Source organism: Bos mutus, chromosome 16 (genome assembly GCF_027580195.1).
Source record: "Bos mutus isolate GX-2022 chromosome 16, NWIPB_WYAK_1.1, whole genome shotgun sequence".
NCBI lineage: Eukaryota > Metazoa > Chordata > Mammalia > Artiodactyla > Bovidae > Bos > Bos mutus.
The window spans coordinates 52,090,615-52,113,407 of record NC_091632.1 but is presented as its reverse complement, the minus strand read 5'-3'; the positions used below and the strand labels follow the sequence as shown (position 1 = coordinate 52,113,407).

General features: G+C 35.7%; 1 protein-coding gene across 12 annotated transcripts in view; it reads left to right on the top strand.

Moving 5' to 3' along the window:
- The window catches only part of CEP170 (centrosomal protein 170), a 131,485-nt gene extending 113,448 nt beyond the window's left edge, over positions 1-18,037 (top strand). For 6 of the 12 annotated variants that reach the window (XM_070385335.1, XM_070385334.1, XM_070385342.1 and 3 more), the window contains 6 exons: positions 3,530-3,707; positions 5,700-5,870; positions 9,699-9,787; positions 13,186-13,279; positions 14,002-14,053; positions 15,669-18,037. In XM_070385335.1, coding sequence (XP_070241436.1) covers positions 3,530-3,707; positions 5,700-5,870; positions 9,699-9,787; positions 13,186-13,279; positions 14,002-14,053; positions 15,669-15,958 — 874 coding nt within the window. In that variant the 3' untranslated portion in view covers positions 15,959-18,037. The remainder of the gene's footprint in view (positions 1-3,529; positions 3,708-5,699; positions 5,871-9,698; positions 9,788-13,185; positions 13,280-14,001; positions 14,054-15,668) is intronic. The other 6 variants (XM_070385331.1, XM_070385340.1, XM_070385338.1 and 3 more) reach the window with 4 other exon arrangements.
- The last annotated feature ends 4,756 nt before the right edge of the window (positions 18,038-22,793 follow it).

Sequence of the window (22,793 nt, the reverse complement as noted above, 5' to 3'; positions counted from 1 at the left end):
TTATATTATTTGCAGCCAAAGATGGAGAAGCTCTATACAGTCAGCAAAAACAAGACCAGGAGCTGACTGTGGCCCAGATCATGAACTCCTTATTGCCAAGTTCAGACTTAAATTGAAGAAAGTAGGGGAAACCATTAGACCATTCAGGTATGACCTAAATCAAATCCCTTATGATTATACAGTGGAACTGACAAATAAATTCAAGGGATTAGATCTGACAGACAGAATGGCTGAAGAACTATGGACAGAGGTTTGTGACATTGTGCAGGAGGCAGTGATCAAGACCATCCCCATGGAAAAGAAATGCAAAAAAGCAAAATGGTTGTCAGAGGAGACCTTAATGCAAAGTCAAGTGGACCTTAGGAAACAAAGCTAGTGGAGGCGATGGGATTCCAGTTGAGCTACTTCAAATCCTGAAAGATGATGCTGTGAAAGTGCGGCACTCAATATGCCAGCAAATTTGGAAGACTCAACAGTGGCCACAGGACTGGAAAAGGTCCGTTTTCATTCCAATCTCAAAGAAAGGCCATGCCAAAGAATGTTCAAACTACCGCCCAGTTGCACTCATCTCACACACTAGCAAAGTAATGCTCAAAATTCTCCAAGCCAGGCTTCAACAGTATGTGAATCATGAACTTCCAGATGTTTAAACTGGATTTAGAAAAGGCAGAGGAACCAGAGATCAAATTTCCAACATCATTGAATCATAGAAAAAGCAAGAGAGTTCCAGAAAAACCTCTACTTCTGCTTGTTTGATTATGCCAAAGTCTTTGACTGTATGGATCACAACAAACTGTGGAAAATTCTTTAAGAGATGGGAATGCAAACCACTGACCTGCCTGCTGAGAAATCTGTATGCAGGTCAAGAAGCAACAGTTAGGACTGGGCATGGAACAACAGACTGGTTCCAAATCGTGAAAGGAGTACATCAAGGCTGTATATTGTCACCCTGCTTCTTTAACTTATATGCAGAGTACATCATGCAAAATGCCAGGCTGGATGAAGCCCAAGTTGGAATCAGGATTGCCAGGAGAAATATCAATAACCTCAGATATGTAGATGACCCAACCCTTATGGCAGAAAGTGAAGAGGAACTAAAGAGACTCTTGATGAAAGTGAAAGAGGAGAGTAAAAAAGTTGGCTTAAAACTCAACATTCAGAAAATGATGATCGGGGTCATCCAGTCCCATCACTTCATGGCAAATAGATGGGGAAAAAATGGAAGCAGTGAGAGACTTCATTTTCTTAGGCTCCAAAATCACTGCAGATAGTGACCCCCAGCCATGAAATTAAAAGGTTTGCTCCTTGGAAGGAAAGCTATTACCAACCTAGACAGCATGTTAAAAAGCAGAGACATTACTTTGCCAACAAAGGTCTGTCTAGTCAAAGTTGTGGTTTTTCCAGTAGTCATGTATGAATGTGAGAGTTGAACTATAAAGAAAGCTGAGCACCAAAGAATTGATGCTTTTGAGCTGTGGTGTTGGAGAAGACTCTTGAGAGTCCCTTGGACTAAAAGGAGTTCCAAGCAGTCAATCCTAAAGGAAATTAGTTCTGAATATTCATTGCAAGGACTGATGCTGAAACTGAAACTCAAATACTTTGGCCACCTGATACAAAGAACTGACTCATTGGAAAAGACACTGATGCTGGGAAAGATTGAAGGTGGGAAGAGAAGGGGATGACAGAGGATGAGATGGTTGGATGGCATCACCAACCTGATGGACATGAGTTTGAGTAAACTGTGGGAGTTGATGATGGACGGGGAACCCTGGCGTGTTGCAGTGCACTGGGTTACAGAGAGTCGGACGTGACTGAGTGACTGAACTGAAATAGCCTATTAACAATGTTGTCATAGTTTCTGCTTCTTCACCGTTGCAGCCCTTAGGACCTAGCACAGTGACCAGATCATTAAGTATTTACTGGTAAATAAAAAGAAATTGACTGTAGATTGCTTCTGTTGGGCCACAAGCTTCAAGTTAGCTTCTCTTTTTAAATCTGTGGTTAAGTTTCTATGCAGTTACTCCATTCCTTGAAAGCCTTTCAAGCTCACATTTTGCATAAGTTAAAAAGTTACTTTGCGCTTTGGATTTTAGAGTTGGAAAGCCTATACAGGTACTTTACAAATATTCTGTCATTCCAAAGCTTTTGGTTACTGTGGAAGTAACCAAATTGAGATCCTGTGTAGTGGCTGCATAACTTAGCAAATGTTCAGTTATCTCTGATAACAGTTACTTAGTTCTTCAGTCCATGTGGCTGAAAATACAAATAAATGACTTTAGGGACATGAACTCAAAACATGGAATCTGGCCCTGTCTCAGCTACTTTTAAGTTGGTGGTCATGAGCAAGCCAATAATTTTGTCTTAAAATGCATCTTTCTTCGTAATCAGTTAGATAAGTTCTACTTCTACCTTGTGACCCTCAAATGACATGTGATCTACTATAAAGTATGGTAGATAGCATAAAATGCTATGCTGTGTCAGAGCTCCTCACTTCTTTGGTACCATACACCACTGGGGCCATCTGGAGAAGCTTAGCTCCTCTCAGAAATGTATAAACATTAGAAACAATTATATTGAAATACAGTTTTTAAAATATTTTTAAAATGATATAGTAGTTAGTATATGATTCTTCATTAACATAGTAAGTATAATGTTATTGCTGTGAGTATAATGAAGTAGTTTTGAAGTCAGTCAGTTCAGTTGCTCAGTCATGTCCAACTCTTTGTGACCCCATGTATCGCAGCACACCAGGCCTCCCTGTCCATCACCAACTCCTGGAGTTCACTCAGACTCACGTCCATCGAGTCAGTGATGCCATCCAGCCATCTCATCCTCTGTCGTCCCCTTCTCCTGCCCCCAGTCCCTCCCAACATCAGAGTCTTTTCCAGTGAGTCAGCTCTTCGCATGAGGTGGCCAAAGTACTGGAGTTTGAGCGTTAGCATCAGTCCTTCCAATGAACACCCAGCACTGATCTCCTTTAGGATGGACTGGTTTTGAAGTAGTGGTGACTAAATGTTTTGATATACTCATAGGAACTATAACGTGATTAGTTCTGCTGACAAAAATCACCGGTACTGCTAATGCCACTGTTGTTGCTTATCTTTGTAATTGAAAGAAATGCTAGTTTCATTTAGGTTAGTGAAAATAAAGCTGTAATTGCTTTTCTCATTCAAGTTCACAGGCCTTTGAATTGTTTACCGAGCCCAAATTTAAGAACTACTATAATATATTAATGCTAGTAATTACCATTAACAGTGTGTTTTTAAAAGATACATATCACTACTTCAGGCATTTAACACATCTATTTGAAAGTGACAGCTTATAAATTATGTGTGGTTTAGTTTGATTCATATCAGAATTAACATTTTAATTCTTCCAATATCAAAATAGTTAATGGCACGTGTAGAAACTCTGGAGTTTTGAGGACAAATCTTTAAATATACAACTTATAAAACTGATTCTATTGAAATGATTGTTTGTAGACCTGTTGTGTGAAAGAATTAAACTTCTTTTCTAAAATTATCGCCAGGATCAGCCAAGATCTCGCTCTCATTGCTCGGGAAATCAACGATGTAGCAGGAGAGATAGATTCAGTGACCTCCTCGGGCACTGCCCCTAGTACCACAGTAAGCACTGCTGCCACCACCCCCGGCTCTGCCATAGACACTAGAGAAGAGGTAGGAGATCTTCATGGAGAGATGCATAAGGTTCTTTCTTTTCTTTATTTCTTTTGCTTTTAGCTTTTTGCTTAGTTTTTTTTTTGGTTACATCCATCCTCCCTATTTGCATGAAGCTCTGCATTTGCCAACTTTGCTTTAACAAATTTCTTTTCTTATAACAAAACTAGTAAAGGCTAACATTTGGTCTACTATTAGCATGAAGCTGTAAAATTATTTAAAATAAACACTTTGTAAAATACAAAAATAAATGGTACCTAGAAAGCATATCCAAATTTGGTAAATAATTGTATAAATAATAAATCATTATATAAAGTTTCTGTAAATCTTACATAGGTTCTTCACTAGAAATTATCTCTAGTAGCAAGACAAAGTCTATAGTTTTTACTACTTAAAATAATTCTGTTGATGAATATATACATATATATATATGTGCACAAAGATTCTTCAAAAATTGAAATATACATACATATACACACTCACTCAAATATATGTATTCAGTTTTAAAACATTCTTGTGAACTGTGCAATGTAAGTTAGCATATACAGACTATTGCCCCAAACCAGAGTCTCCTGCTCTCCCCCTCCAGGGGACACCACAAACACAGATGGCTCCAGAAGTTAACTTTAAAATATAATATAAAAATAATGGTATTCTGGCCATGTTTGGTTTCTTGATTTGGTGCAGAGATACCAAAAAAAGACAGACATTTTGAAAGAATGAGTTACAATTTTATTAGGACAAAGCCACACTGATTTGTTTAATTATCCTCTGTTTTATGCTATAATGTCAGAATTGAGTAGTTGAACAGACATTATAAGACTGCACAGCCTAAAATATTTATCATTTGGCCCGTTACAGCAAAAATGTGCCAACCCCTAATGATGATTTATTTCATTTCCTTAATTTTATAAAATAATGTTCTCAATAGTAGCCAAAAATGGCTAGCCTTTTTGACACATTTAATTCTGGTAAACTCTTCTACGAAAATTTTCTTCAGTTGCTTTTTGTCACATTTATAATTTTATTCTTTAATGGTCATAATTTCATTGTTTTTTTTCCCCTTTATGTGTTCTCTAATTTGGTAAATAATGTTTCATCAGTCTGTGTAGTTTTGTTACCACACTGATCAATTGTAAATGTGTATAAAATTCATCCTTATTGGTGAAAAACAAAAGGATCTTCTTGGTGGCAAGACATACACAATTCTTCCTGGTACATTTTGAATGATGAAGATATTATTTTCTCAGCTGTCTAACTAAATTATACCTAACGTGATTGTACATTCACTCAGACTCAGTAAAATTTTTCAAACATTTCATTAAGTAGAATTCCATTTTTTCTTTTTGGCTTCATTTCTTATTACTGTATTAGAGTTTATTCCTTCTTCAGTAAACCTGAGTTACTTTGTACTATACGTACGTAATTTGCACTGCAGATGGCAGTATGTCACTTGTACCGGAATATGTCATTTCTGTAGCATTACCGCTAAAAGTTTATCTAAGGTAAAAATACTTGGTGAATTAAAAATTTTTTTTTCTTTTGTAAACTTAATTATAATTTGTAATTTATGTATCTGTGAAGAAATTTGGCACCTGGATTTGGGGAGAAAAAAAGGAAAAAACAAGATAGGAAACTAAAAGAAAAAGAAACATTATTTTACACTGGTAAGGCAATGTGAGTAAAATGAACGCCTTGTCCATCTACATGGCTCAGCTTTTTCTAGTTACCATCTATGCTTTCCGTTGGGGGAAACTTTATCCACGGAAGAATCAAATTTAACATAGTTATTATATATATTTTGGATTTTGAAAATAAAATCTATGTAGATGAACATCTGTTTTATAAAACGGACACCTTTGAAGTGCTTATAAAAAGAAAGAGTAATTGGTTTATTGAAGATCTCATGCTTCTGTTACTACCTGAGAATGGAATAACTTCTAACTATAAAAACTGTAATGCCAGTATCTGTGTTTTTCCAAATTACTCTATGCTCATGAGGATTTGCTTTTGTCCTGTTAGTTAGTTGATCGTGTTTTTGATGAAAGCCTCAACTTCCGAAAGATCCCTCCATTAGTTCATTCTAAAACACCAGAAGGAAACAACTGTCGGTCTAGTGACCCAAGACCTCAACCAGCAGAGCCTCCTGATCACTTAACAATTACAAGGCGGAGAACCTGGAGCAGGGATGAAGTGAGTAAACTATAAACTTCAACAAATGGCAGAGGATGCATGCTCCATTGGTCAGAAAAAGAGGAGGAGAACTGTTCCATATATGTGTGTGTGCCCAGTCGTGTCTCTTTGCAGTGTGATGGACTGTATGTAGCCTGCCGGGCTCCTCTGTCCATAGGGTTTTCCTGTCAAGAATACTGGAGTGACTTTGCATTTCCTTCTCTGGGGGATCTTCCCAACCCAAGGATTGAACCTGTGTCTCCTGCATTGGAGAGTCTTTACCGTTCACACCACCTGAGAATTCCCTTGTTTAATCCTTACAAGCCTCTTAAGATAAACAGGGAAGGTTTGGGAATGGTAGAGGATTGGTGGGCTTTGGATTATTTTTGGAGCCTCACTTCAGGTCCTGTAAAGACTACATTTGTAAAACAAGGACAATTTTGTATGGTTTTGTTCAGTATATAGGGCTGGGAAAAAAGTGCTTGTCCTTACAAGTAGAATAGAATTTCATCCTGGCATCACATCAATTACAAATCATTAACACTAAATGAATTTAGTTCCTAAAGGGCAAAAGCAAAACTTCAAAGTTTGTAGTATAATACAGGTACATGTCTTTCAGCACTGCAGCAGGGAATGATTTCTTAAAAGACACAAAAAGTCTTGACTTATAAATAAAAGATTGATAAGTTTGAGTGTATTAAAGGACTATGTGAAACATACAGGCAACAAGAGATTAGAATACAGAATATATCAGAGCTCCTACAATCAGTTTAAAAAAGCAAAACAGCCCAAAAGAAAAATCTGCAAAAAACATGTGCAGCATTTCACTGAAAATACCCAAGGCCTGTGAAGAGATGTTCAGCTTCATGAGTATTCAGAGAAATAGTTTTCAAGGCTACAGTGAGATTATTTTATATTCATTCAGTTGGCAACAAATTAAAAAGTTTTAAAACATTAAATATAGGAGAAGATGTGAATACATAGGCTTTCTTATTGTTGCTAGTAAGGTTAAATTGGTGGAGTCACTTTGGCAAACAGTTTGATATTATTTCCTAAAATTGAACATAAATGTAGCCCATTATGTAGCAGTTTTGCTGCTCGTGTATACCCTTTCTCATTGACAGCACATCATGGAAGAGGATATTCATAGTAGCACTGTGGGCAGTAACAAAACTTGGGGACAGTCTTTAAGTGTTTGTATCTGAGGGAAAATGAATGTATAAACAGGTTTGTGCACAAATTGAAAAATCAGTGGAGGGATCAAAACAAATGAACTACAGTATGCCACAATGTGGATGAATTTTAGCAATAGAACATTAAATGAAAATTATTCTCAGAAGATCAGATAAAATGTGTTTTGTCACAAATAATGTTATATACTTAGGACAGAAATAGATCTAGCAAATTACATAAAAAGAAAACCAAGGGAATGATGAATGGGATTCAGAATATTGTTTACCTTGAGTAGAGGGAGACAGGGAGATGGGAAAAAACACGTGACTAGAGGCAGATTATATTAGTCATCTGTTTCTTTCTGTTGTTGCTCAGTTGTGTCAGACTCTTTGCAACCCCATGGACTGCAGCATGCCTGGCCTCCCTGTCCTTCACTCTCTCCTGGAGTTTGCTCACCTCACGTCTGTTGAGTTGATAAAGCCATCTAACCATCTCATCCTCTGTTGCCCCCTTCTTCTCCTGCCCTCAGTCTTTCCTATCATTAGGGTCTTTTCCAGTGAGTCAGCTCTTTGCATCAGGTGGCCAAAGTATTGGAGCTTCAGCTTCAGCATCAGTCCTTCCAATGGGTGTTCAGGGTTGATCTTCTTTAGGATTGGCTGGGTTGATCTCATTGCAATCCAAGAGATTCTCAAGAGTCTTCTTGAGCACCACAGTTTGAAAGCATCAGTTCATTGGTGTGCAGCCTTCTCTTTGCTCTGCTATTTGTAAAACCTCCTCAGACAACCACTTTGCCTTGTATTTCTTTTTCTTTGTGATGGTTTTGGTTACCACCTCCTGTACAGTGTTACTAACCTCCATCTGGTAGATAGTTCTTCAGGCACTCTATTTACCAAATCTGATCCCTTGAATCTATTTGTCATCTCCACTGTGTAATCATAAGAGATTGGGTTTAGGTAATACCTGAATGGCCTAATGGTTTTCCCTAGTTTCTTTAATTTAAGCCTGAATTTTGCAGTAAGGAGTTTATGATCTGAGCCACAGTCAGTTCCAAGTCTTGTTTTTGCTGACTGTATAGAGCTTCTCCATCATTTGCTGCAAAGAATATAATGTGTCCATTTTCAGTACTGACCATTTGATGATGTCCTTGTGTAGAGACATCTCTTGTGTTGTTGGAAGAGGGTGTTTGCTGTGACCATTGTGTTCTTTTGACAAAACTCTGTTGACTTTTGCCCTGCTTCATTTTGTACTCCAAGGCCAAACTCGCCTATATTCCAGATCTCTTAACTTCCTACTTTTGCATACCAGTCAGCTATGATGAAAAGGACATTAGTTCTAGAAGATCTTATAGGTCTTCTTAGAACTGTTCAACTTCAGCTTCTTCAGCATTAGTGGTTGGGGCGTAGACTTGTATTACTGTGATGCTGAATGGTTTGCCTTGGAAATGAACTGAGATTATTCTGTCATTCTTGAGATTGCACCCAAATACTGCATTTCAGACTCTTGGTGACTTTGAGGGCTACTCCATTTCTTCTAAGGGATTCTTGCCCACAGTAGTAGATTTAATGATCATCTGAACTAAATATGCCCATTCTCATCCATTTTAGTTCACTGATTGCTAAGATTTAGATATTCACTCTTCCCATCTCCTGCTTAACCATGTCCAATTCACCTTGATTCATGGACCTAACATTCCAAATTCCTATGGGGTTTTGTTCTTTATCTCATTGGACTTTACTTTCACCACCGATACTGACAATGCATGGAACTGATTTTGGAACCCATATCTAGTCTTAGGATGCAGGCTAAATTCAGCCTCCCACCTGATTTTGTAAATAGAGTTTTATTAGCTGCAGCTCCTTTTGCTATAATATAGCCTCTCTTGCTATAGTGAGAGGTGAGTAGTTGTAACAGACCACATTGGCCCCAGTCTTCACTCTCTTGCCCTTTACAGAAGTTTGCCAACCCTTGCTTTTGCCCATAAAGTACAGCTGGAATGATAACAACCCCAAACATAAAAACTTATTCTGGGGAACTTCTCTAGTGCTCTAGTGGTTAAGACTTCGCCTTCCAATGCAAGGGGGAGTGTGGTTGGGGAGCTAGGATCCCACATGCCTCATGGCCAGAAAACCAAAGCATAAAACAGAAGCAGTAGTCTTAACAAATTCAATAAAGACTATTTTAAAAAATGGTCCACATTAAAAAAAAAATTACTATTTTGAATACATTTTAAAAACTTTATCTGTCCCACTGTGGAGAACAAGGATTGTAATCTTCTTGATCTCTTTGTTCATCTTATTTGTTGAAAGAATAGATAACAAATTTATTGTTCTAAGTTACTTACATTCTCCCAGATGATAATTTGAATTGGAAGCATGAGAGACAGGATCATGATAGTAATTAAAAATTAGATAACATGGGTTGTCTTTTGAAAGTTATATGATGAAAATAATATGGAAATGTGACAAGTTATTTAACAAAAAAGAATTCCTTTCTTAATTTTTATTTCTCGTTCTCAGTGTAGTTACACAGTACTCTTAATTATATCCTTTATCGAGTTTTATTAAAATCAGCATAAATATGAAATGCCCTGAAACGTAATGAGTTGTGACCATTCTTGGTGGTTATCCGATACAGTGGTAGTATTTTAATGTCTGTTCTTCCCTTTCCATGTTTCAGGTCATGGGAGATAATCTGTTGCTCTCGTCCGTCTTTCAGTTCTCTAAGAAGATAAGACAGTCTATAGATAAAACAGCTGGAAAGATCAGGTACTGTGTCATTACTCAGACATCCTTGCTTCTATAAAAGCAGGTTACTTTCCTTTCTAGTAAATTTTGAAGGATGACCTGTATACCTAAATTTTACATAGCATTAGTCAAAAAGTTGGTGAAGTGAGCAGGCTAGAGGATAATGAGAAATGACATTGGAGAGAGAAGGAAGGACCAGTTTGGGCAGAACTTGTTTAAGGAGTTTGGACTTTATCATAAAAAAGCCATAGGAAGTTAATACATTAAATGCGTATCTTTAAAAAATATACATATGTGTGTATATATATAAAGAGTTTTAATATTTTATTACCATTTCCCTGATTATCTTGCCTCTCTCTCAGGATATACACATACCACTTAGGAAAACATAAAATTAAGGAGGGAAAAACCCAATGTGGCTGATAATAGCACTTGGCCTGGGATTTAATTATCAAATTATATCAATTTCATTGGTTTGGGGGATTGGTTTGTTTAATACACAGTATTATCCATAAAGACACCATGTAAGTCTCCTCATTGGTCATGTGACCTAGCAATAGGAAAAGCTTGAGGCCTCCTTACCTATAAATGGGAATTCCATATTATTTCATCCTACCTGCTGAAATACATGCCTTTTTTCCCCAGTAACTAAGCCCTCATCCAGTCTCATTTATTCATTCAGTAGATCTTCATAGAGTTCCTGCCTTATACCATTCTCTTCTATTGATAATTTCTTACCACAGAGTATCTTTCTCAGTCTGCACTGAATTAACTCATCCCTAGTTTCCTCTAGAAAAAAAAATTTTGTAGCTTAGACATTTAATTAAAACTGTGACCATTGAACACATTGATGGTTAGTTGATTGGTTGATTTTTTTGTCTCAGAAATTCGACAGAATTTAGAAAGTATAAAAGAATAAATATTTTCTTAATGTTAATTTGTTGCTTTCAGTTTGAGTGTTGAGTTTTGCTGTGTGTAAAGCACTGTGGCAGGCTCTGTGGAAGACAATAAGAAAGATAAAACATGCTGTCTACTGTTAAGGTCTTATAATCTGGTTGGCGAAGGACAGTATATATACAGGTAACTGTGGTACAAGACAGTACGTGATAGATTAGTGCCCAGTTAGAGGTAAGAACAGAGAAAGGATCACCTTCACCCCGGACTGTCAGGGAAGGCTTTGTGGAGGAAGTAATACTCAAAGCTAGATAGAATTTTTGGTAAGCAAAATCTAAGGGATAGAGGCCTGAGCCTTTTACACAGATAGTACTAGAATAGTTTGAGAAATGACTGGTCTTTAGGTCTGTACCAGAAGTTATAAACTGAAATGCCTACCCAAACCTGTCTAAAAGTATCCTGTAAGTTATTCTAATACTTGCTATAGACTCAATTAAAAATATTTATACAACTGTTTTACAGTATTCTCATTGGGTTACATGTGAAAGTGCCCCTCAGGGTGTGCTGTTTGGCCCTGCATTGGTCAACTCCCAGTTTCCAACCACTGATTTGTATGGATTGAAGGCCAGTCCTAGAGAATAGATTGTGGGGGTCTTAGAATATGTGCCTAAGACTCTTTTTTACCTAAACCAACTACTGTATCAAAAAGGAGTTTTAGCTTCATAGTTAAATTATTGAATGAAATTAGCTTTGGAATTCAGTATATTTTCATGCTTAGTCTGACTACACTTTTGAATTAATTATGTAATATGAAGATCAGTTGAAAGCCCTGATTGTTTCTGAAGGATTTGTAATGACCTTTGTACAAAACCATTTAAATTCTAACCATTATGATCTGGCCTGATTTCTTGATGTAGTTTTCTGCTTCCTTAGTGTTTAAGTATTACACTTCACTCCATGAAGCCAAAATTACAATTGGCTTTATAAACCTGCAGCACAGTATTTACAAATTGTCTTCAAGTTATTTATCCCTTTAGTGGCTTAGAACTTTAGAGACGTGTGTGTGTGTGTGTGTGTGTGTGTGTGTGTGTGTGTGTGTGTGTGTGTGTGATTTAGGCATCTCAGGTAGCATTTCTAAGCCATTTTTACCAAAGATGAAACATGTATGGTTGAACAATTTGAAAAAGCACTAACATTGTACTCAGTAACCATCTTCTGGCAAAATTCACTGAGTGTTCAGGATGGCTAAGCGCAGACTCATGAAATAGTCATTGTTTTCTTACTTTCACCAATCCTAATGCTCTAAGGACTCTTTGAGAGAGCACACAATAATTTCTCAGGCCTTAATTTCACAGTCATTAGGATAACAGCTCCTAGATAGCTAGCAAGGATATTTAGTCTTTGGGGTGTAGAAATTTTAACAGTAAATCAGAAGAATATTCTCTTCTAGGATTCTGGATCCATTGTAGCCTTTTTAAGCATGATTATTTGTAATTATAGATGTTCCAGACTTGGGATTTGACATTGATGAATTTGATGTTGACTTGATGTTGATGAATTTCATGTTTTTAAATTAGTTGAACTTGGCATATTGAATTTTGAAGAAATACAAATAAAAATGTAATTTAGTTTACTACTTAAATACTGATCAACTTCTAATAGTAATACTTTACTTTCTTGTACAGTATTGGTTATTGTATAAGTCAGTTAAACTAGATTTCTAGCCCAATGAAGAAATTCAAATAGAAACTAAAAAGGTACCTAGTATTTACAGCTCTCTAAAGCTGCTGGATCATGTCTTCTAGATTGAAGAGAGAGATACCACATTTAAAAGACAAGTCAGAATTTTGTGACACTTTTATTTTATAAAATGCCTGAAATTAATTTCAAGCATAGAATCTTTATTGACAGTTGTTTTTGTCAAAGGATAGTTTCTTAATTCTTAACAGGTTATTATGTAAAATATACTAACATGAATTAGTATTTTTAAAGAAGGGCAGCATAAGTACTCTATTATAATTTTCAACCTTTGAAATTACATACACACTTTGATCAATTATAAGAAGTCTTTTCCTGTTTAAAGAGGTCCTAACAGACTCAATTGCTTATACTTAATTCAACCTGTTTTCATCTTAAATTCATCTTATATTTATACTGCATATGTTCTATATGAAACAAGTTGTATTTTTGTTATAAAAGGTGGTTATATAAAAATATTAGATAAAATTTGGGGGTTATATTGTCATCTACATGTGTTTTATATTTGGTTCTCAATAAAGAATGAGGTAAATACTAAAGGGTTTTTATGTGTCTATTTGTAGCTAGTCAGTTACTGTTTTAGTACAGATCTCTCACATAAATGAGTTTATTAATATTGGCTCAGTGTTTAATTCACAGTTCATGTAACACTTAGTGGTATTTTTAATTCTTGTTTAGCTTTGAAAAGATATATTGTTTTTGTATTATCATTAAAAATGTGATGTTTTTAAAATATGAAAAGTAAAGAGCTTATTTTTTATTTATAGAATATTATTTAAAGACAAAGATCGGAATTGGGATGAAATAGAAAGCAAGTTAAGAGCTGAAAGTGAAGTCCCTATTGTGAAAACCTCAAGCATGGTATGGTAATTTTTCTTGAATATTAAACCATTTTTTAAAAGGCTTTATGTTCAAGGAATGATACGCTGATTTTTAAACTGTTCATTGATTTCATTTATAAAAGAAGATATAAGAGCACAAATTTGGGAAACTTTATGCTTTCACTTGTCTGTCACAGGGTTTTAAAGTGTTGACTGCTTCAAAGTTTTAGAGAGTGTGGGGGAACCTTTTATGTTTCTCACTATTAATATACTCTTGTTCTTATAATAATTATATGTTATAAATAAGCAATTTTGAAATAAGAGCGAACTCAAATATAAGTTGACATGAGTTATTTCTGTTTACTTAACAGATTGCTTGTCTCCTCCAGAATTTGTACAGATTTTTATTATTCAGGAAATCATCCTAAAATTGAGGTTTCAGTTTGTACATTTTCCATAGAAAATCCTTAAGCGCTTTTTACAGTTGTTGTAAGATTGATTAATATATCTTTGCATATACAGTATTATTATCTAACTTTTCATCTTCTATTACTATCTCACTGAAAAGAATTCAGTATTAAAGATTTTAAAATTCAAGTCTTTTTACTGAATATCATAATTATTTTATATCATGTTGCTACAGATTGGGGCCATGTCAGTAATATTAAGGATATCAAATAAAATTAGTATAAGGTTCATTGCATATCAAATAAAAATGTTTTAATTAAAGTAAGCTAATTCTTGTCATTGCTTTCCCTACAGGAGATTTCTTCTATCTTACAGGAGCTAAAAAGAGTTGAAAAGCAGCTACAAGGTAAACTTACTACTGATTAAGTATAAAGAGCTAACAGTTTTAGAACAAGTACATCCTAAGTGGTATTTCTAAAATACTGTTAATTATTTGAACACTATTTGATTAAGTGTAAGGATGTGTGAATAAAGATATAAAGTTCTACGTATTCAAATTACTCATAAAAAGAAAGCATAAATAATTAAAAATATAATTCATAGTATTATATAGTATCTATTATTTGTATCTATATAGTAGATAAATATAGATTGTATATGTATACTATATAGTATCTTATTATTTATATATATATTTATAAATTATAGTATATGAAAAATATGTAAAATAATATATTAAAATATATTTTCAGCTGCGTATATGCAGCTGAAAATGCTTGTTGACAATTAGCACTGTTTACTTGATTTGATAATTCTTAAATTATATTTGTGGTACAACACATATGAACTAATAATGGTTTTATTAAGTCATAATAATCATTTGGATGTACCACAAGAAGTGAGTGCACATTGGACACAGGGACCAGAAGAGGGAGTAGAGAAGAAAAAGAGACTGTTGGCCTCCTAGACTTTAACAGGGACGTTGTTTTTGGTGTGTCTCAGATCTTTAATTATGCACTTATGCCTATGTGTATTTTGACCTAGAAGTTCCCAGTGGTAAAACAGGCAGATTCCAAAGTCAGTTGCTAATTTTACTCAGTATTTGTTTGAATTATCGTAGGCATGGTGTGTTGGTCCTGGCTAAGTGGTTCTGAGTCTTTTCTCAGCCTCAGCACACCTAAGCGTATACCCTTACAAGGCAAAGTGGCTTGTTTACATGATTATTAGCTGGCAGGAGGGAGTATGCTTTTAAAAGGACTTCTTAAATAATTCTTCTATCTGTGATGCTTCTTTTCCTCAACTCCCACTCTACCCTATACCATGTTGAAAATCACTGCTGAAGACTTTCCCTTGTCCACTCAAGGATCTTTAGGATTGAAAGCTGGTCTTTATCTGGTCCTTGCCATGGAGAATGCAAGGTCTGTTTGGCCTGCTGGGGTTGCCATGGAATATGAATATCTAGGCTGTGAAGGATATTTATGGCTCAGTGGTCCATAAATACATATTTGTGCATGGCAGATACCCTAGCATCCTCACCAGGATGAATGAGAACATGCTATGGTAGCTTCAGAGTGTGCTATTTGCCTCAACTTTCATTTTACTCTGAACCCCATCTTAGCAACTAATCCCAATTATCTGAGTAATAGATAAAGCCAGGAGTAGTTTCTTTCAGTCCTAACCAGTATTTTCATCATCTTCTTATAATGATTAAAGCATATTTCAAAGAGACCTTTCCTGAATTCCACATCTCCAAATCATAGTCTTCCAGCAGGTTCAGATGCCTATAAGTAGCCTACTCAAGGGACCATAGAAAGCTTTCAGGTTTGTATAATCTACGCTATAGATGAGCCCCAGAATTACTGAAGGTGGGGTTTTAAATCCAGAATTGGAAGGATTAACCAAATTAAAGCTCATATAAGCATTAGTAATTGAAATATCCAAATCATAAGCAATATTCATATCCAAATTTAGCTGCATCTATAGTCATGTCTTTTTCCCTCTATTCCTTTCCTTTCTTTCAGCTATCAATGCTATGATTGACCCGGATGGAACTTTGGAGGCTCTGAACAACATGGGATTTCCCAGTGCTATCTTGCCGTCTCCACCAAAACAGAAGTCCAGTCCTGTGAATGACCACAGCAGCCCGGGTCAGACACCGACACTTTGCCAGCCAGAAGCTAGGGTTCTTCATCCTGCTGCTGGTGCGGTCTCAGCTGAATTTGAGAATGCCGAGTCTGAGGCTGATTTCAGTATACATTTCAATAGGTTCAACCCCGATGGGGAAGAGGAGGACGTTACAGTACAGGAATGACTTTCTCTTGCTTGTTAAAATAATTACCTGTGGAATGACTAGAATTATTGGAAACAGCGTAGTGTTGACTTTTAGAGAAAATAAGACAGCTTGGTCAACTGCAATCTTGTTATCTCTGTCTTCTTAATTTTATTTATTTATTTTTTATCTATAACATGGAGCCATAGTAATCCTTTTGAACTATTGAGATGACCATTTGATGCACAAAGAGGAAAAATTAGATTGTGAAACTTTCACATTTTGTGGTTTTTATGATTTTCAAATTGAATTAGATAATTGCATCCTTTCCCTTCATAGATCTTTGTTTTTGTTTTTTTTTTCTTTAAGCCATGCTGTGACCTACAAGCAAACTAAATACCCAACCTTTCTGACCCCCCATGTCTCCTGTGCCAAGCTGCTCCCTGAAATGGACTTGCTCTTCGTCTGTACAGATTTGTTAAACACTTATATTTGCTTCTTAATAATAGGATTTATATTAGTATTCATTACCATTGGATACAATGACATATTGCTCTCCACAGTCAAACTGACCTTTCAGAACAGTCCTCCTTGTGTTCTAAAATTTTCCAACATATATGTGATTTATATAACTTTGTTGCTGCGTAAATTGTCTTAGGGTTTATGGAAATGAACTATTATGTTTGCACTAAGATTTGCTGGGAGTGGTAGGTGGACATATCTATATATCAATAAGGACTAACCATCGTTTTTTGTATATAGGAGATTGATAATTGTATTTGTTTTAACCCCACAGTGTTTTACTCCACTTTCAAAAAGATCAATTTGGCACTTTTTTCCCTTTTTTTTTTTTTTTTTTTAGTGAAAGTAAGATTTTGTCTCATTTTAGGGCAAATGATAAGTAGAAGGATTAAACTAGACAGATAGGTTATAGGTGGAGTCTATTTTTAAAACTAAGAACATGTATACAGGTCCTGTGTTACCAAGTTTATATGTGACAGTTGAAAAAATTTTTCCCTTGAAATGATCATGAGATTAAAATTTGGGGCATTAGGAAACTTGGAGAACTAGTAGTCATAAGATTAGTAGATAGTTTCACTCCCAAGCAATGAATTGCTTCTGTGTGTTTCCCTGTAGGACCCAATAGTAAATCCTGTCTCAGTCGTATACATTTATAAGGACCCTACAAGATGACGACCAAGGCTTTGTGCCTATGCTAAACAGGAAGCTTATGAAAAGTATCTTCTATTAACTTGTTTTTTCTCTTTTCAGTAAGTTCACATTTGGATAAGTTTCAAAAGAAAGTAATTATCTTTATGTTTCCAGAACACTATAATTTTGGGTAATTCTTAATTCAGTTAAATATTATTAGTAGACCTGGATTTTTGAAACCCGTGATCCCTTCAGTTTATAAAGGTTAAAGCTGCAACTTTTGCAACTTTCATGAAATAGTCTTTAATATTTCAGCAATAATCCTGTGCTACATTTGTTTTAAGAAAGTAACTCTGTTCAATTCAAATGTTTACAGGATTTTTAAAAATCCTGTACTGTTGGGCCAGTTAATAAAGATGCAAAAAAAAAAAAACCACCTGTTTTTAGAGACATAGAAACAAAAGTCTGTTGTATAATGGATCTCATTATTTTTCTTTAAATTAAAAAAAAAAGAGCAAATGAACTGTTCTCCTTGTAAAGCTAAATTCCCCATTCTGTCTAATAAAGGAAGACTGAAAAAAATGGTTTTAAAGAGCATGAATGGAAAGATACAGTTGCTTTGAAGGAATAAATGAAATGTTAAAACAGGGTTGATCCATTTGAAGAAAGAGTAGAAAAAATTAATCACCACTGTTTCATCTTTGTTTAATGTTTGGGTACTGATAATATCAATATGGAAGTCGAAGGTAAGGAGTTGTTCAGGAAAATACTAGCATCTGTTCTACTTACATTATCATTTAAGTGTTTACACAGTTTTGTTCAATTACAAACATTTGGCCTTTTACTATGTTATTTTTATTTTGTATGAATACATTATTCTCCTTATTTATTTTTGTTACCTTTATTACTTATGTTATTTTGTTATGCATTTACAACTCCATTTTTAAATAAAGTGTTTCTGGAACTTTATGCAATTGATTGTACATTTTATTCTATCATCTGAATTGGTAATACTTCATCAGTTTATCAAATAACTCTGTATCATTTTCCAAGGTTAAGCAAAAAAAAGTTCTTCAGTTTACTGAATATGTGATAACTGTAAAATTCATACTCTTTTGAGCAAAAGAAGAAAATATTTTCTTAGCAAATTATAGTAAATACAGTTCTCTTTAGCTTAATAATCTCGTATATAGAGATAGATATTTATATATGTATTCGATTCCTGGGTCAGGAAGATCCCCTGGGAAAGGGAATGGCAACTCCAGTATTCTTGCCTGGAGAATTCCATCGACAGAGAAGCCCGGTCGACTCTTTGAGACCCCATGGACTGTAGCCCAGGGTGCCCCATGAGTGACACTAGCGGTAAAGAACGTGTCTGCCAACACAGGAGACATGAGGCATGAGTTTGATATCTGGGTCAGAAAGATCCCCTGGAGGAGGGCATGACAGTCCCATGGACAGAGGAGTCTGATGGGCTAAAGTCCATAGGGTCACAAAGAGTCCGACATGACTGAAGCAACTTAGCACACATGCACACATAGATATTTATACACACACAGCCTTTCTTTGTTGCTGGCATGGAATCATCAGGAAGCTTTATAACTGATATATTTGGGGAACAAAGAAGAAATTTAAAATACATCTTAAATTTAAGAACTATCCATTTGGACTCATTTGTACACAAGAGTCTTAAATATCTCCCTGTTCCTGTTACTCTGTTTTCTCAACTTTTTTAGGCTTTCCATAATCTGGCTCTTTCCTTATGTGTCTGTGTACAGCTGATACAGACTCTCCACCCTGAGACAGTCTGGGGCTTCTCATCACTCTGTACTTGCTGCTCCCTCCCCTTCCTTCCTGCTTACTCACATTCCTTCCATTCTTCAGAGTTCCACTGAACTCTTCATAAAGCTTCCCTCACTTGACTGGGCCGTAGTAAAGGGTTGTGTCGTAGTTACATTTTCCCCTTCCCTTCTCCCACTATATACACATAATTTTCTTCCTTCTAAATTAATAATCTTTATTTCCTGGATAAACTGCACTTTAAAATGTCTGTGTGTTTTGCTTCCTTTGTCTGTCTCTGATTTTGCTTGTCATCTATGTCTCTGCCTGACAGGATCCTAACTTTGGAAAGGAAAAGAGAAGCTTAGGATCCAGACCCTTTCCTCACTAGCTAAAAATGTGTTTCTCTGTCTTCTGATCTGCAGGAGGAAAGCATTTTAATATCCAAGAAATCTCTTCCAATCCAAGTGGTCTGTGACTTCAAAATAATTATCCATCCTGTTTTTCTTCAGAGAAATACCCCAGGTCATATTTATTCAACAAGTGTGTAGTAGGCACTGAGGTTATTGTAGGTAAACATAAATGATTGCCTTCACAGACCTATTCTGGATTAGGGAAACAGATAATAGAAACTAAAAATTAGTTAAGTTGATGATATCAGATGGAGTAATCACATTTTCCTTTACCCTCCCAGTGGATTATTTGTATTGCTCTCTCCCTAGTTTCTTAAATGTGCATACTGCTCAACAAATGATTCAGATAAATACTGTTAATTTGGGTTTTGGGGAAGGAACATTTTGTGATCTGACTTTCATCCTCCATGTTTTTCCTCAATTTCCCTCTTTGCTGTAGTAAGGTCCATATTCTCTCTCTCTTTTACTGAAGTATATTTGATTTTCAATGTTGTGTTACTTTTCAGGTGTACAGCAAAGTGAATCAGTTATACATATGCCCACTCTTTTTTTAAGATTCTTTTCCCATATAGGCCATGACAGAGTATGGAATAGAGTTCCCTGTGGTATATAGTAGGTTCTTCTCAGGTACCTATTTTATATACAGAAATGTGTCTGTCATCCCCAACCTCCCAATTTATCTGTCCCCCTCCTTATCCGCTAGTAACCGTAACTTTGTTCTCTACATCTGTGACTCTGCTTCTGTTTTGTGAATTAAGTTCTTTTGTACCCTTTTTTTGGATTCTACATACAAGTGATATCGTATGATATTTTCTTTCTGTGTCTGATTTCGCTCAATATGACCATCTCTGGGTCCATCAGTGTTGCTGCAAATGGCATTATTTTGTTCTTTTTTTATGGCTGAGTAGTATTTCGTTGTCTGTATGTATATCTTTATCCATTCCTCTTGTCGATGGACGTTTAGTTTGCTTCCATGTTCTGACTGTTGTAAATAATGCGGCAGTGAACATTGGGATGCGTGTATCTTTCTGAATTATCTTTTTTTCCAGGCATATGCCTACTAGTGGGATTGCTGAGTCATATCATATGGTAGTTCTGTTTTTAGTTTTTTAAGGAACCTCTGTACTGTTCTGCATAGAGGCTGTACCAATTTACGTTCTCACCAACAGTGAAAGGGGGGTTCTCTTTTCTCCATATCCCCTCCAGCATTTATTGTTTGTAGATTTTTTTCTTGAACTGTGTGACTCCACAAAAACCAGAAGGCACTAGAAAACAGCCAAGCCATCCTCATGGTACCCTGCGGGAAGGCATGTCAGCTTAGATACATGATGGACTGTAATTCCACCACCTAAGACTCCACACAGTGAGAGGAACAGCCGTGAAATGTTTGGATACTTTTTGATGATGGCATTCTGACCAATGTGAGGTGATAGCTCATTTGATTTATAATTTTCTAATAGTAATGTGGAGTATCTTTTCATGTGATTTTAGGCATCAGTATGTCATCTTTGGAGAAATATCTGTCTAGATGTTCCACCCATTGTTTGATTGGGTTGTTTTTTGTTTATATTGAGCTGCATGAGCTGTTTGCATATTTTGGAGATTAATCCTTTGTCAGTTGCTTCATTTGCAAATATTTTCTCCCATTTTGAGGGTGGTTTTTTTTGTTATGGTTTCCTTTGCTGTGCAAAATCTTTTATGTTTAATTAGAAACCCATTTATTTTGTTTTTTATTTTTATTCTAGGAGTGGATCCAAAAAAAAAGATCTTGCTGCAGTTTATGTTAGAGTGTTCTAACCATGTTTTCCTCTGAAGAGTTTTATAGAGGATCTATGAAAATGTATCTGATCTTACATTTAGGTCTTTAGTCCATTTTGAGTTTATTTTTCCTCATGGTGTTGAAGAGTGTTCTAATTTCATTCTTTTACATGTAGCTGTCCAGTTTTTCATAGAAGAAACTATCTTTTCTCCATTGTATATTTATACCCCCTTTGTCACAGATTAATTGACCATAGGTGAATGGGTTTATCTCTGGGCTTTCTATACAGTTCCACTGATCTATATATATTTCTGATTTTGTGCCAGTATCATACTGTTTTAATGACTGTAGCTCTGTAGTATAGTCTGAAGTCAGGGAGCATATTTCCCCCAGCTCTTTTTTTATTTCTGAAGATTGCTTGGGCTGTTCATGGTCTTTTGTGTTTCCATAAAATTGTAAAATTTTGTTCTAATTCTATGAAAAAATGCCACTGGTAATTTGATAAGGTTTGCATTGAAACTGTAGTTTGCTTTGGGTAGTTTAGTCATTTTCACAATGTTCTTCCAGTCCAGTAACATGGTATATTTCTCCATCTGTTTGTGTCATCTTTTATTTCTTTCATCAGTATCTTACAGTTTTCTGAGTACAGGTCTTTTGTCTCCTTAGGTAGGTTTACTCCTTAGTATTTCATTCTGTTTGTTGCAATGGTAAATGAAGTTGTTTCCATAATTTCTCTTTCTGACCTTTCATTGTTGGTATATAGGAATGCAGGAGATTTCTGTCCAGTAATTTTGTATTCTGCAGCTTTACCAGATTCGTTGACGAGCTCTAGTAGTTTTCTGGTGGCATCATCATACATAGAAAATCCTAAAAATCCTCGCTCCCAGAGGCCCAGAATGTCTTGATTTATGTGGAAGTCACTTTCATTATATCACACAATTTAACACTGGATTTTGGACAGGTGTGAGGCAGCTTCTTCAGTGCTGTGCTTTTGCTGCTGGATCCCAGAGGGACCCCATTAGGCTGATGAATTCTAGCTGAAGTTGCATGCAGGTTCTTGAAGAAATTATTTCAAGGCACTTCCTCACTTTAGAGAAATCCACGTTTGCTTTATTTGGATGTGGGCTGACCAGAACATTGGCAGTCCAGTGAAGGAATATTGGAACTCTCTTGCCCTCAGTTCAGACTTGGTTAACATCTTTCTGGCCTTTCTGTTCCCTACTCCCTCCCTTCTTCCAGGTGTGGTGCGTTAACTTCATACCTCCCTTTTCTTGCATCTTCACCATAAGGAAAAGCACCACGCTGGCCCCACTCAATCTGTCTAGCACATTTCACTACCTGGAACTGATTTCTGTTGAACATTTGGCATTTTTTTTTGGTATCCGTATACACACTAAAATGTTCAACAAGTGTTAATTGATTGTGGTCTTTTTAGAGTTATTACTATACAACTTTATTCCTCTTACTACTACTATGAAGTCTAACCTTAAACTGAAGTATGAAAATTCTTTGAATTTTGAGGCATGGTATAATTAGATCTCAAAATGTTAGACATTATGTAGCTCAACTACCTCATCCATATTTGAAGTTTGAGGCTGAAACAAATAACTTGTGCCGAGTGAGGGATTATTATCTTTCCAGCCGGTATATTAAATACTTAAATGTATTATCTCTTTTAATCCTCAAAAAAAAAAAAAACCTGTAATAAGAAAACTTATTATTCATATGTTAAAGGAACTGAGGCTTCCTGAGGTTAAGAAGTGTATTCAGCAGC